This window comes from Abramis brama (genome assembly GCF_963993115.1).
Source record: "Abramis brama genome assembly, chromosome: 13".
NCBI lineage: Eukaryota > Metazoa > Chordata > Actinopteri > Cypriniformes > Leuciscidae > Abramis > Abramis brama.
In genome coordinates this window covers 25897134-25913478 of record NC_139975.1, presented here as the reverse complement: position 1 = coordinate 25913478, position 16345 = coordinate 25897134, and the positions used below count along the sequence as shown (strand labels likewise).

General features: G+C 37.3%; 1 protein-coding gene across 2 annotated transcripts; it reads right to left on the bottom strand.

Moving 5' to 3' along the window:
- Positions 1-2278: 2278 nt before the first annotated feature.
- Positions 2279-11541, bottom strand: maea (macrophage erythroblast attacher, E3 ubiquitin ligase). 2 transcript variants are annotated; one of them, XM_084133212.1, is made up of 9 exons: positions 11411-11541; positions 8074-8256; positions 7792-7995; positions 7597-7719; positions 7345-7421; positions 7113-7221; positions 5698-5831; positions 5293-5488; positions 2279-3895 (listed from the first exon to the last, which is right to left on the bottom strand). In XM_084133212.1, the coding sequence occupies exons 1-9, from the start codon at positions 11477-11479 to the stop codon at positions 3800-3802; spliced, it is 1191 nt and encodes a 396-aa protein (XP_083989338.1). In that variant the 5' UTR covers positions 11480-11541; the 3' UTR covers positions 2279-3799. The 2 variants fall into 2 exon arrangements, with proteins under 2 accessions (XP_083989338.1, XP_083989339.1); XM_084133213.1 differs by lacking the exon at positions 11411-11541 and adding an exon at positions 10815-11027.
- Positions 11542-16345: the final 4804 nt, after the last annotated feature.

The following is a 16345-nucleotide window of genomic DNA, read 5'->3' as shown; positions in this document are numbered from 1 at the left end:
GTGCTTCCAAAGTATGAACTATATATCATAATATTGGCCATTCTATTGAAAATGTGCTTAATGAATTACTTAAAGTCATACACTGGGGGTGTTATTTTCATTTTTTTTTTTTATTATATATATATATATATATATATATATATATATATATATATATAGTAAAGAAAACTAAATATATTGCATTTGGTTATATTTTTATTGTGGTTATATGACAACATTTATATTGCCAATTTTATTGAAAATTGTGTGCTTAATGAGTTGAAATCATAAACTGGCAGTGTTATGCTATGTTATGATTTATTGAATTTTCTGAATTTTATAAATATATATAAAATATATTTTATGAACATTTTAAAATGCTTTCCCTTATTAAAAGGAAAAAATGAACATACTTTTTTTAATCTATCTATAAATTACAGAAACGTCTGTCTGTCTGTGTGTGTGTCTGTATGTCTTTCAAACTTGACAGGCGTCTCGCTACGGGCACGGGTAAGTGCAAATTTGACATTGTTTGGATTAGAAATGCTAAAGATATCGTTAAATATATTGGTAAAAGAAGCACTTAGAAGGTTGTGATTTAAAAATAAACATTCTGACATACTACCTAAACATAACACCTATGCTGTTTACTTCTGTAGGCTATATTATATCTATCTATAATACGGGAACTTTCTGTCTGTGTGTGTGTGTTATTCGCATATCTCTCAAACCGTTAGTTTTTATTGGTTAAAGAAGCCCCAAGAAGGTTGTGGTTTAAAAATAAACATTCTGGCATACTCTGTCAGCTACACTGTTTACTTCTGAATATTATATTTTATTCACAGCCATCATTTGTAGTAACCTGTTCACAAACTGTTTGCTCAAGCGTAGCATTTTTTCGGAGTTCACTGTGTAGCCTGCTCCCTGAATCATCGCGCTTATTCATTTGTGGAAGTTAACTGAATCTGTAAGTCACCTACGCCGTTTACTTCTGTAGGCTATATTATATCTATCTATAAATTACGGGAACGTCTATCTGTCTGTGTGTGTGTGTTATTCGCATATCTCTCGTCCAATGGATTTCAAACTTGACAGGTGTCTTACTATGGGCACGAGTAAGTGCAGTGCCAAATTTGACATTGTTTGGATTAGAAATGCAAAAGATATTGTTAAATATATATCGATAAAAGAAGCACACACTGGCTTTTGCCACTCTAGCCGCTGGCCACTCCCCCTCTCACACACACACACTGAGTGAGCACAGCCCAGGACCAGAAAAGCAAAAAAAAAAAAAAGAAAGAGTTTAATTTTCCACATTTATTGTATGTCATTATGTCACTATCAGTATTTGCTTTCTACCATGCACAAATAAAAATGTCACTGAACTTTTGCTGTGTGATTGTAACAATGAGCACTCAAACACACCAAACCAACAATTACTAAAAACACACACAAAAACTGATTTTGCACGGGCACTTTGCACTAGTTTCTGAAATTTCAGAAAACTAATTATTGCTTCACAATATCAACCCGTGCAATGCATTACAAGTAACGAGATTGCAGACGAAAAGACCAGGTAAAACCCACAGAAAAATGCAAAGTGTGTTTATTTTTTATTTAGCATCAAAAGAAAACCTTGAATATGAACTGTTTCATATTCATGTGTCTAATGCATGTGTGATGCTGACTGCACTTTATTTCATATTTGTTGTTTGGGGTAGGCCTACTACGCTGTCCTCTTTGTGTGTATATTGTTGTGTCACTAACATCTGGAACGAGTGTTTTATCATTACAGATGAAGGGTTAAGTTAAACAACAAACTATACAGAAGCCGATAATTTGGAGTGAATCTGACATAAAGAGGATACAGAACATTGAACAAACTTTATGGTTATCCAATTGATTGGTTGTCTGCTACTGTTATCATGACTGGCCTACTTTTGTCATCTGTGATTATGATTTGAATCACTCAGTGGATTTGTATATTTAAGTGTATTTATGTATGTAATTTATGTAATTAAGGGTATTTATGTACAGCCATCTGGTGTGTTGTCACGAAACAAGTGACAGTGAAAAAAAGTTGCATTTTTTTCTTCAAAAAAAGATCAGACTAATTATGACAACATACCTGCTCCCAATTTAGAAGTTTTTTTTTACTGTATTTATAGTAGGCTACAATTGCCTCATATGTGACAAATAATAGCTGTGCTACTCTTTGACCTTATTGCGAACTTGTAAGAAATTTTAATTTTCCCCATTTTGAGTTCAACCTCGTTTTCAGGCAGACAATGACAATATATAATCAAATCAATCTTTATTGGCAATTCGACACGAACAACCCATCTACCCTACCAAAATACACATGCATGCGCAGTTTCTAAGCAAGTCTTTTCACAATTACAGTTAAACACATACTTGGAGAATTATTTCCAACAGGAAGGGATGTTGGTGCACATTAAAGTGAAACTAAAATATCAGAGGGCCTTTCATTGACAGCCCCCCCTCCATTGGTTACCTGCTGTTGATCCTGTGAAACCTGAGACTTTCTGGGGGTTGTGTGCATGGGGAACATTATCAAAACTTTCATTTACCAATATCCTGCTTTGCAAATTGTGCTCAAAACGACTGTATATACATACGTCACTTACAATGAATTTGGAAATTCTAATGTACGACAAATGTAAAACTAGCCTATATATTTGAAAAGATCCATATTAATTAGTTTTGCAGCAGAAGAAACCTCACATAAGACATTTACATCACAAAATGAGGGTATCAGGGATGGATAGACTGCACATTTTGATGGGAAAAACCCCCCAATAAACTTCAGTCTATGTAATAAACTGTGCAAGATTTGAATCTACCCTGAAATCCAAAAAAACTGCGTTACTATTTTACAATTGATCCTCCCGGTCAAAAAAACGGCACTAAATGCAGCATGAAGTTAACAACAACATATGATATTGTTTTGTATAACACAACATATCATTAGTTAATAATAATTAAAAAAAAAAAACACTCCTCCAAATGTAAGCATATCCATCAGAATTCAATCTTGCATACTTGTCCTTAAAGGACTTTGGTCATACACAGAATGTTTTATTTGATGAATGATGATGATATAAGAAGTCCATATAGTATGTACTGTGTGAACTAATGTGATTCTTTAACAAAAGCCTGACACCAAAGAACACTGTCGTGTCTTTCTAGTCTGTACATCAGAGCAGAGCAGTATTGCTATAAATGCTACAGCTTTTTTAACATGTTACCTCATTAACTGAGGATGTCAGTCAAAATATCATATTAACATAAATGCATGTCACAGATTTCACAGGTGCAAAAGCAAGGCATCAGAGTGTTCTCTACAACTACCTACTCACAATCTATCTAAAAATAATGACCTAAATGGGTGCCCTTGTTCAAAAAACAAAAATGAATTATTCATTTTGTTAACACACAACAAGGCAGAAGCTCCTTTGAGATAAATTGATATGGAGTCGCGTTGGTTTGTTTTACACTATTGAAAAGTTAAATAAATGCCAGACTATCAACCATTTTAAAAACACCACACACAAAAAAGAAAACTCCCTCGTCACATTAGTCTGTTTCGCGCAGAACAACTCCATTGTGATTCTGAACAATCGGTTCAGAAAAGGTCTTGTAGGCCGGTTGAGGACAAGGGCATATTGTCAATGAATTTCACTTGCATGGAACAAGGGCCGCAGGATTGACACCCTTGGACAAATTATGTCAACATGAGATTCACCCAGCCTATGATGGCTCCGAGAAGTAACGTTCCAGAGGTTTAGTGGAGCTCGCATCACATAATATAAACCTTCTCGGCCTGGGAAAAGTTGAAAACCTCTTTGGTCCTGGGGCATACCACCTTGTCATCTTGACGAATGGACAAGAGAGACTGAAAACCAGAGGCAAGGAAATGTAAATCACTATATATACACAGCATTGCTAACAGCATAATATTGGGCTGCACAATTTGGCTGCACAATTATTAAAATATAATAATTCAGGTGCTTGTTTGCAGGTGTACACAATTGTTTGTAGGGCCAAAAAAATGGTGATTATATTCATATATTATTACTTCTACAAAAAAACTAAATAAAATTATTAATAGTAGTATTTCACTGTAAAATAAAAATATATATATAAATAAAAAATAATATAATCATTTTATTTCACATTACAATTGTAAAATTACAAAACTAATATTTAAGGCTGCCTTAATTTCTTCATTTTTAAATGTTAAACCACCAAACTTCTTATTTGACGGAAAACTGCAGGAAGGCCTAACACCATGTCCTAACTAAACGCGATGCGATAAGATTCCAGCGACAGGCGTGTGTCTGTCCACACTAGACGCGACGCGACTGTGAGACGCCACAACGTCAATCAAAAATCACAGCCAATCAGAACAGCGTGTGGGCGGAGTCTCGCGGCAAGCGCACAGCACTAGAGAGTAATCTTGACGGCACTCACAAGAAAATGGATAAGTAGCTACATAATCAAATTCACAAATATTACACCATTTAAAAACTGAGTTACTAAAACAATCTTTGTCAAATAATACACTTGTTTGTTCAGTTTTAACGTTCTTGTTTCCATTTGTTTAATTTCAAGATCCGAGGTGAAATATATCCATTGTTACGTTTACAGCTACAAAGCTGAGAGCACTAAATGATATTCAAAGTCACATTTCACACTTTTAACATTAAATAAAGCACATAAACAGTACCTGAGATTATCACTGGCACACTTTGTGTTTGTTGTTCCAGCGCGACGTCGCAGAAAAATAGAAACCGTTTCTAAAATAGAATCGTCGCGGCTGGTTAGGACAAAAACTCTGATTAACATGGAAAAGATGCCTTTTATCGCATGTCGCGGCATCGCGTCGCGTGTAGTTAGGACACGGTGTTAAAGCTTCTCTTCTGCTGATAAACGTTTCTCATTTCAAGTATAGGAAGATGACTGGCACATGTTGTATTCCCAAATGCATAAATGTCAATGCTTAAATGTTTTAAGTAACCCAAAAAGACGAATTTCGTGTGGAGCAGCGTTCACTGTGAACCAATCCGCCCCGAGATGCTGCAATCACCGGCGGAAAAGGAGCTGCTCAGTGCCTCGCTTTACTCTGAAACACGCAGCGCAGATATTTAATTAAATCGCAGCCTTTGAAATTTGACAATTGCGTTTTGAATATCGGTTTTATTTGGATTCATTGTGCAGCCCTGGCATAGAACAATTATAGCATATATACACTGAATAGGAAAATGACACAAAACTAGCTTCAAAACTCACATTGTATCCATAAACATAGCCATTAGGCAGCATCATGGGTGGGTTGTTCTCATTCATGACCTCGCCAGAGATTTTGCACACCAGCCTTGAGTTTGCACAGTGGGCCATGGGAAGAGGTTGAGCCAATTTGTTCAGCGACTTACTGCAGACAGGGCAGTCTGGGTTTTTGGAAGTGCCATCCTCTTTATAACACTGCCTGTAAACTTGGAATTAAGGTCAACAGCTATTCAGTTAAACCAACAGAGTCCCGTTTACAGTCACTTAAAAACAATGACCTTTCTATTGTCATCTAGCCAAAAATACTGTTAAAATCGCTGCATTACTCAGAATCGGTTGAATAAATGACCTGCCGGACATGCAACCTGAAAACCCTAAGGATGATGAACGTTACTGCAGAAAGGATACGGGGTTTTGATGGCGGACAGCCCTGCCTGCAGGGTAATGGTAAACACAGAGTTGTTCCCCAGCTGGTGTAATCTGTAGTTGTCATATCTGAATTGCTGGATCAGCATTTTCCAGCGAGCTGGATCCAAAAGATCCTGGGAGGAAAGACAATAAAAAAAAGTTGCAGACCACTGAACTGCATATTCAGAAACATTAAATCATCAATATCAGAACAGTTTCATATAATATAGGCAGAGATGGCAAAAGTACTCACTTCTCGTACTCAAGTAGAAGTATAGATACTTGTGTTAAAAAATACTCTGGTAAAAGTAGAAGTACTGATTTAACTTCTTTACTCAAGTAAAAGTAACAAAGTACAGGCTTGGAAATTTACTTAAAGTATAAAAGTAAAAGTAGCCTTGCGAATGATAACCATTTTTTTTATGCAAAGCTACCTGGACCACACAAATGTTACTAGAGTGCAAGCTGAGAAACCTAAGTGGATATGGAAAAAAAGGTTCTTTATGCCATTGACTACATTTTAAATGGATGTCTGCCAATAGGCCTAAAACATCACATAGCCTATATGATTATTGTGACAGAGACTGGGACTCCAGGTTAATGTAATTGTGAATTCAATTGTGATTCTGTGAGAATTCACAGACCGCGAATGAATGAACCATTACAGTTACTGTTGCTATGTCCGACAAGCGTACGCTGCTCTCACGCCACACCATGTTCTCACGCAGTGAAAAATACATCGCGGAGCAAAGAGGACACTGACAACGCGCTGACAGACAGGACAGACCAGGTTACTTTTGATATGAAACAAAGTCTCACCTTTCAAATTTGGTCATTTTTTAAAGAAATTTAAACATTAAATACCGTTTTGTGGCTCTTTAATGTGTCGTGACAGATCGCTGTGTAGAGCCTCAGTTAAAGCTGCTCGTGAACCGATCATCTCTTCCTTCTAGTTCATTTATAGCATCAAATAAACATGAATGAACATAAGAGGGAATGATGTTTTTACGCGAGAATACGTCGGTACACTTCGTTTTTCAAGTTTAAATCCTCCAATGTTAATCTACTAACTCTCCTGACTGCATTGTCGGACAAAATGGCGGATTATGATTGGTAAGATCGCCTGTCAATCAAACTTCTTTCGAAGGGTTGATGACGCAAAAATAATAACGACTCCACTGAAATTATTTGAAGCTAAAGTAACGAGCCAATTTTTTAAAATGTAAGGAGTAGAAAGTACCGATATTCATGTTAAAATGTAAGGAGTAAAAGTAAAAAGTCGGCACAAAAATAAATAGTAAAGTAAAGTAAAATAAATAGTAAAGTATCTGAAAAATCTACTTGAGTACAGAAACAAAGTATTTGTACTTCGTTACTTCCCATCTCTGAATATAGGTGCAGAAATATATATTTACCTTATATGGTGAGATATGCGTATCTGAGGGAAACGCCAGCATGCCCATCACTTGCCGTACCTCATCCAACTGCCCTCCTTCTGCTTGGCTGAAGTGTTTGCGTGCATGTCTAAAATGAGATTCATTTTTATTTAATAACATCAACAAATACTTATGATCTACATTCATGTTTAACAATAAATTACAGTAATTCAGTTAAAATGGCCATGAAGTCCTAGTATCTGTCTCATACCTTACTGCGTCCATTCGTTTGTTTTGTCGAATGAGTTCAATAAATTCCTGGATCCTTAAACTGAACTCCAAACAGCTCTGGGAACAAGAACATATTTCAATAAAACTGAATAAACTTTACCTTTCAAATTGCATCGCCTTCAAGCGACGTGACAAAACATCTCTGAAATGAAAACACAAATATATCCACAAAATATACTGTGGCTCCATAATGACGGTAAAAACTGGGAGAAAAACAAACCCAGCATCTTACTTTCATTTTCCGTAAGCGAGACTTGTTATCGTGGCACCAAGCCAGACAGGTAGCCGTTTCCTGACGTTCAAGGGATTCTTCAACCTCTTTTGCAGTAAGAAACATTTCTATGTTCACCAAATCCTACAAAGACAAAGCCAATATGAGAACCAGCTCAAAACTCTTACACGATGCACAGGAGAAGTGGAGACGCACCTCAATCCCACTTTGTCTGGCTAGCTTGACTGCGGTGTTGTAATAGCCACATCGCAGTAAGTGTTCCACCATCATGCGGTCCATGCGCTTCTTCTTCCAAACGTTGGCGCTGGCCGGCTGGTCGCTGCTATGTTCCTTCAGGTGCTCTATGCGTCGCTTGCATAGCTTAGCGCTCTCATCTTCTGCTTGGATAGACTCAGCTGCCTATCAGATAAGAAACCCTTTCACTCTTTAGTGTGAATCAGTAAAACCGAACTAATTCAACATGATGCCTCAGCATACCTTTCTCTTGAGGGCGCTGAGCTTCTCAACCACCCCATCCAGGAGAGAGACTACGGTATCCACCACTGGAAAGTTACTGAGCGTCTTCTCCAGCTCTGCCACCACCATCGTCACGTGACTGGTCTCCCGGTCTATATTCTTTTGAGCTGCTCGGAAGCGCTTGTTCAAGGTTTCATAAGGAACCTATTGAGGTAAATAAACAACAGAATTTCATTAGTAGGCACAATTTCAGCTAGCGAAAATAACAACGTCTTGGCAATATTAATCTTCACGACAATAATTCAAAAAGCACCTCATACATCATTCCATTTCTCTCTCTCTCGAATCACTAAAGGTTTAGTTCACCCGATAAATTACATTCTAGTATTCCAGTCATCATTAAAATCCTGTGATTTAAGCATTGAAATGTCCAGTGGATCCATAGTAAGCAAATATTCTTGACTTGTAAGATTCAGTATTAGCTAAATAAGTAGTTCCATCTGAGAGAAAGGTCATAAAGATGGACATGATCACTAGGCCAGAATGAACAGCTCTGGAAGAGGCAGAGATGCATAAAACTTCAACCTTATCTCTCAGGATCCGCCAGTTTATTTTGATCAGGCCATCTGTCACCTTACAACCAGGACAGATAAGTAAGTATCAAGATGTTTTAGAGCAGAAAAACTCCCTACATCAGTCAATGCTATTACTGAAGCTATAAACCTTTGTTGGATTACAAGGTGCAACCTAATTGTTGGCAGTGAGAAGTGAAAGGTCCTCAATGCAGGCCAGAATTCTTGCAAAAAAGCACTGATGCATAAATCAGCTCACAACTAAGCCAAAAACTAAATTATACAGAATCAAATTTTTCATTTCAATAAACAATTTTAAGATATGGATTTATTTCATTATCAAACAATCAACATATCATGCATGCCTATAACTTAAACCCCTAATTAAAGGCCCACTGAAGTGCCTTGAATCGCGCAGCATTATTCAATGTGTTGACGTAATTTCCACTGAAACAGGAAGACAGGGCGGGACATAGAGCAGCTCCTCCCCCTTTTGAAATAGCCAATAGCGTGTCGTTCAGGCCTATATCACAACTATAGGCCAACGTCATGGGGACGTTGAGTTCAGTTCGCTAAAGCCAGAGTTTCCTCCTAATCTGGAACTGTTTCTCCTCCTAACCTCCTCCATATCGCTTTAAACTACAGCATTCAGTGCAGAATTCAAATGGGTCCGATATGTTTTGTGGTCTGCGCTGACTGGCGTATATGATCCGCTCAGAGCTCTCGTATCTCTGGACCGGTGTTGTGCCGAATTTCGACCCCCTGCCAAATTATTACCCCCCTCGTTGAAGTCAGTACCTGATTGCCTAATCCTAACCCCACCCCAAATCCTAACCCCTCCCCAACAACTAGCCTAATCCTAAACCTACCAATACTAGGGGGGTAATAATTTGGCGGGGGTCAAAATTTGGCACAACACCGGAGCAGACTGTGTGCGAGCTACGGCGGTTCAGTGACACTAACGTGAAATTAGTCTTCATTCACACCAATAGAAAGCATTTACACTTTCTGAATCGTTCCCTATCCCCTATATAGTGCACTATGTGTCACTCATCATGTACAAAATAGTAAATGTGTGGTAAATGTGTGAACAAGTGACCGATTTTAGCCGCAGCTTCAGCATCTATTTATAATGTAGGGGGCGGAGCTTCAGTTTCTAGAGAGCATTTGATTGGACAGAAAATCTGATGAGAAGCTGAAGTGCAGAGTGATGTCATCAAAACAGCAAGTCTTACATATTTATACTAAAAGCCAAAAAACTTCCATTTTGATTTCATGGGGACTTTAAAACCTTACATTACAACTGTCACAAACACGAGTAAAGTAAAAAGCCTAGTTTACATAATAAAATAATAGTTTAGCATTCAAATATTGTTGAATTCGTGTTGAATGAGAGAGGGAGGCTGGGTTTAATTTCAGTTTCGCTTGAATGATTGATTCATAAATCATCAATACATTTCAATCAACAATTTTAAGATATTGATTTCTTTATCAAACAATAGAAGATAAACTACTGTTCCATTATGCCTATAACTTAAACTCATAATTAAAACCTTACATTACAACTGTCAAAAAAGATACATGTATCCATTTAGAGCTCTGTTCTGTTACACAATTTGCTTGTCTGAATAGGTGTACATTTTAATGATCTTTGACCCTCTAAAATATTACAAGAATCAGTGCCTTACAAAAAGAGCTAGTTCATTCATTCTTCAACCAATGTGTCTTAAGATTTTGCACACGAAAAAAAAATGGTGACTAGTTTACATGGTAAGATCATGATGCAATGATTAAGAAGGTACTGGAAATCATTCCCAATGCTGCAAGACAAGCTCAGATGCAACATGCCCTTGACACAGCAGTGAAGACCATATATTATTGACATTCAGTGTGCGTGTACATAAAAAGGCGTCATTTTACAGGAGATCAATGAACTAAATCACGTTACAAAGCATTCAACTCATCATTAAACAATGAAAGGAATCGATTAACGCAAGGATTCAGACAAATCGACGCTATCAATCGGGAAAACCCTGTGACGCAGAGAACAAAGGTGCTGTGTGCCAACCATTAAATAATAAGCCCCTCATCGAGAATCAACACCTGAGCTATAACCTGCTAAGATCTGCCACTGATCAACGCAACACGATGCGATATGATCCTAATATAGAGCATAAATCGCTTGCATACCGAGCTCTGGTCACCATTGGCATGTGTCTATTCCTCCAGCATTCATTTAGAGACACGAATATCATGATGTGTATAGATCATATTTTCAGACGACAGCGTTCAAAACGAAATGATCTCATAAGTACCCGATTATACAATAGCTAAACAACCGATTACGATTCGTGTCACTATCCGCCTCGCTAATGGTTCTCGTCAATCTGCATTGGTTGCACTAGCTAGTGGACAAACCTGTGATGGGATATTACTGCGCCTGCCTAATAAAACAACACTGTCGGAACGCAAGAGTGTCGCGGATCAGCGATGACATTATTCGACTTATTATTGCTCTGCTTTATAGATCCATCGGTTTATAACTGTACACAGCCGATGTCACAGCCCGACTGTTTGCGATCACTCCGGTGAGATGTGTTTGTGTGAGACTTGTTTTGCTAAGTTGCCTAGCCCTAGAGCTAACCAGTTAACTGTATAAATGCAGCCACATACTTTCATCTGATCGATCATTCCCGTTCTGATGATCGGTTATGAATGTCATATAGCGCTATAGAGAATCTGTTCAGTTGCACGATTAGAGTATTGAGAGGAAAGGCTTGACAGACCTTTAAAGTCGGATATTCTTGCACCTTTAGGGCCATAGATAGTTGAGCTGCTGTCTCCTGCACCGCCATCTTGCTTTGGGGAAACTGTGGAGCGTTTGTTCGTCTTCTTCTCGGCGTTGGTCTTCACTGCGGCAACGAAGCTAGACTGGACATTACTGCCTCCTAGTGTGGCGGTGCATAGATAAGTCCTGAAAGGGTTAGTAAGTTAACCCAAAAAATTAAAATTCTGTCATTATTTCCTCACCATCGTGTCGTTATAAGGGGCCGTTCACACAGAACGCGGTTTTCCCATTCCACTGCGCTACTTTTCCATTATTTTTCTATGTAAACACGAGCTAGACGGACGTGTTTGTGATGGTTGCGCTCAGGCTGCATCCTACCGAGACTGCGCCCTTCCTAGTCCAGTCAGCCAACGTTAGTGTCCTCCTCAGCGATTAAACGCTAGAATGAGAAGGTCTAGTAAAAGAAGAGCCTCTCTTTTTTTACAGGTGTTCCCGCAGACCCGCCCCCACGGTCATGGCACGAAAATACTATTAATACTTAATTTTGGAAAAATACTTTGTATTACAAATCTTTATATTAACTGGCTTTCTATTAATGCAATTCAGTGAATGACAGCCATCTGCAGTCTCCCAGTGGCTTAGCCTACATTATTGTCAGTTTAGTGTTAGTGATTAATTTACAGCAAAACATAAAATAACATCTATGCTTTCATGTCCGAAAACATTATTTTTGTCTTACATTTCATATTAAACTCAGACGAGCTCAGTACCAACTCATTTTCCGTCAGTTTATTTTCGTGAATTGGAATGTGTGCAAAGGATTGTGGGTAATTTAAGGCCGTGAAGGATACATCCGATGCATCCTTCAAAACAGGCCGAATGAAGGACGCAAAATGAAGGTTGCCTTCCTAAGATCCTTCAAACTGAAATAGCCTTCAGCGATGTAGGATGCAGCCTTCCGTTTGAGAAACACCCAATGGCATTGTTCCAATCCACTTTGAAGTACATGCCACTTCGTGGAGTGGACGAGGGAAGTTTATATGGACAGACCCTCGTCCCCTCGATTTTGACAGAGGAAGTGAGTCGACTGCGATGTACAATTCAAGCAGCTCTATAGAGAGCCTAAGCCCCCGGCTCATGGGACCTTACTTCGGAAAAAATATGTATGGTAGTCAATGGCGAGAGACAACTTATCTTTTTATTCCGTCTGAACTGTGCCCTGAATTACACATATGATGTTTGTCAATTTAAAAGATAATTATGAAAGTCAAGAAAGTCGCAGTTTGTCATAAAACAGAAGAGTAACATTTAGTTGTATGTGAAAATCGCTCAATGAACTACATCTCTCGTCTCGCACTATGCACGTCACAAGATCCGTTGCTCGTATGTGTGCAGTCTGGTACAAAACACTCAGGCATGACGGCGTAACGTTACGATTATAACGTAAGACTATAGAAACAGACAGACGTTAGCTTCAGTAAAGTTAGCTTCATTCATTGAGAGAAAAGGTATGATGTCACACGTGCGCCTTTTGGGTTTGTAGTCTCTGTAATTACGTATTTTCACAGTCTTATACCTCAACAGTTTTACATCAAACTGCGACTTTCTTGACTTTAAAATGTATCTTTTAAATTGACAAACATCATATGTGTAATTCAGGGCACAATTCAAACGAGATCAAAATATTTGTTGTCTCGCGCCATTGACTACCATACAATATTTTTCCGAAGTAAGGTCCCATGGTGGTCAATCGGAAGGGGAGGGACTTAGGCTCTCTATATCCCACAATTCAACTTGATTGACGTCACAGCAGATCACTCTCAACTGAACGCAACTGAAGTGTATGATATATTAATTATTTAGAGAATTAATCGCACAATAGTGTATAATATATTAATAAAACGGAAGCTCAAACGTGCTTAAAAATATCTTCGTTCATGTTTCGAAGATGTACAGAACAGAATAACATTGTAGTTTAAATCTTTTTAATATTCAAATAAAAATACATTTGATCGTTTTAAATATTGGTGTGGGAACAAACATCAAGCTGAAACACCTGATAAAGTCACCATAAAATCAAAATTGACTAATATTTATTATTTATTTTAAATGATTTATCCGTGCACATTTTTTTTTTTTTTATTTGTGTACACTTTAATCAAAATAACTTTCCCTCTCTCTTGAAACTGTGTTTACTGCCGTGAGGGCGGGACAACCTGTCACTCACATGACATCACAGTAGCAAACCACAACCATCCAATCAATTCCCCATGGACAAAATCAAGCCCCGCCCTACATTTGTTCTTGTTTGAAAGGCTGTTTCACTCGGATATACATCACAATAAGGAAGAAAAGACTATTGAAACTTCCATTTCATGTCAACCTTATGTACAAAACCGAGGACAAAACGCGTCACATAAGAAATTAAAAAGTTTTATGACAAAGAAAATATAAGCATGAAAAACTATAAAACTCACAAGCACCAATACTAACCTCATTGTAAATGAGTTGTCAAGACCTTCAAGATAAAACATAGCTTTGATTATGCGGATATTTTTTATATATAGTTTCATTTTATTTTTTAAATAGCTGACAATGTTGACAAAATGTATGCACACTGTAAAATCTTATAAAAAATTTAAAACGTCAGCCTGTAATATTTATTTTTTTATATATGAAGTATTGAGTTATGGTCTGAGGACAGCTGGGTTTAAGGGGTACACTGTTAGACAGTTCTTGTAATTTTACAGGAAATTCCTGGCTAATAGTTGCCGTAAATTTACTGTAAACAGTATACAGGACTGTTATTGTAATACTTAATACAACATCCCTACTGTAATTAATTACAATAATCATGTAAATTTACTGGTATTTGCCAGGAATTTCCTGTAATTTCACAGGATAGAATACTGTAAATATTACAGCAAAATGTTATATTTACGGCAACTCAGTAGCCAGGAATTTCCTGTAATTTCACAGGACAAATCAATATACTGTAAAACATTACAAGTATAAATATTACAAGTAAAAAGCTGTCATTTTTCGTATTGGCCAATTAAAAACACAACAATGGTATATTTTCTTTTTTTTTAATTAACAAACTGTGCAAAAATACATATTACAAAAGTATCCACTTTATCACACATAAAACAAAATTTTACTTTTAAAGAGATACTCCACTTTTTTTGAAAATAGGCTCATTTTACAACTCCCCCAGAGTTAAACAGTTGAGTTTTACCGTTTTCGAATCCATTCAGCCGATCTCCGGGTCTTTAGAAGAATGTCCGAGTTTTTGGTCCCATTGACTTCCATAGTATATATTTTTTCCTACTATGGAAGTCAATGGGACCAAAAACTGTCTGGTTACTGACATTCTTCTAAAGACCCGGAGATCGGCTGAATGGATTCGAAAACGGTAAAACTCAACTGTTTAACTCTGGGGGAGTTGTAAAATGAGCCTATTTCCAAAAAAAGTGGAGTATCCCTTTAATGAAGAAGCTCACTTCCAGACATCCAGGCAGCCAATCATCAGGGGGAACATGATGATATGGAACAAAGGTGTCCAGCCAGACTTGAACTGCATAGGGGAAGTTGTTCATGTTACTATCCCATCAACTCAAAGTCCAGTTTTCTTAGGAGGGTGCAAACAGGTGCGTTGAGCCTGTGTCTCTTCTCGGCTTTACTGCCCGTCTGGGAGTGGATTCCACAAAAAGCTCTGAAAACCGAGAGAGAGGAAAAAAGTTAAAGTTTTCATATCTGTTAAATAATGACAAATACTGTATAAAAAACATAAGTAACCTACTTGCTCATAAAATAAAATTACTTTGATGTATTTATTTAACATTAACAACTTTAACCATACAATTTAATTTAATGAATTAATGAAAGTTGTAATGTTAAATTGTTGTCCGTCAGTCTCTTCTGTTTACACAAATTATGTCCTGCAGGGGAAAACCAACTCTACTATAGAACAGACACTTAACAGCAATAGCTGGGTCTCCATCCAACTTTTTAATGCACATTTTAACCATTTGAAAAAGAAATCCTGACTGGAAACGGTTAAAATTCACATAAAATATTCTAATGTGAACAAAAACTTCTATGTGGATTGACAAATTTGCATTTTTTGCAATTATATCAGGTGTTTCAAGTTGCCCTGTCAACCTTACGTTTTGATCCCACAGCTGTTCACGACTCCTAGGTGCGTGACCATTTATAATTCGCATAACAGAGTTGATTGAAATGCTCTCCAATTAGAGGGTTTTTTTGCCAAATTTTTACGAATGCGTTTAAAAGTTATGTTTTAATTGGATGGAAACCTATCTATTGACATCATTGCATAGAATATATCATAGAACCTAACAATACTGGTAATAAGGTAATAATTCATGGGACGTTACATATGAGAATGATGGATTCACTTTACAGTAAGAATTATCATGAATTCATGTATAAATTCATGCATGAATTATGCATTCATATCTCATGAATCATCAGGAACTAACACGAGTTCAACGTTTTTCATTCATGACTTCATGAGTGAACAACACCTTAATTAAAACATTAACTAAGATGGGTAAATCATCATGAATTATGATTTATTACGCATGATCATGATGTTTTCTTTGTTCACAGTTATACCACTGTTCATCAGTGTTTCTAAGGACCAGTCACCACTTTAGTTGAGGGGCCACACACATGAAGTCATTGATAGATAATGCTTAGTTAATGATGACTACTGTATTTGAATGTCAACAGTTCATGTCTTCTTCAAAGCCTGCAGGTGATGATGATGATGATGATGTTTATTTCAAACCTGCATTCTAATTTTCTCACAATCAACATAACAGGCAACATAGCAGACAAATTATACAAGTGCATGGTTTGAAAAGGAGGTGGACGAAGCAAACGCTTGTGGTAGTTGGACAGACCC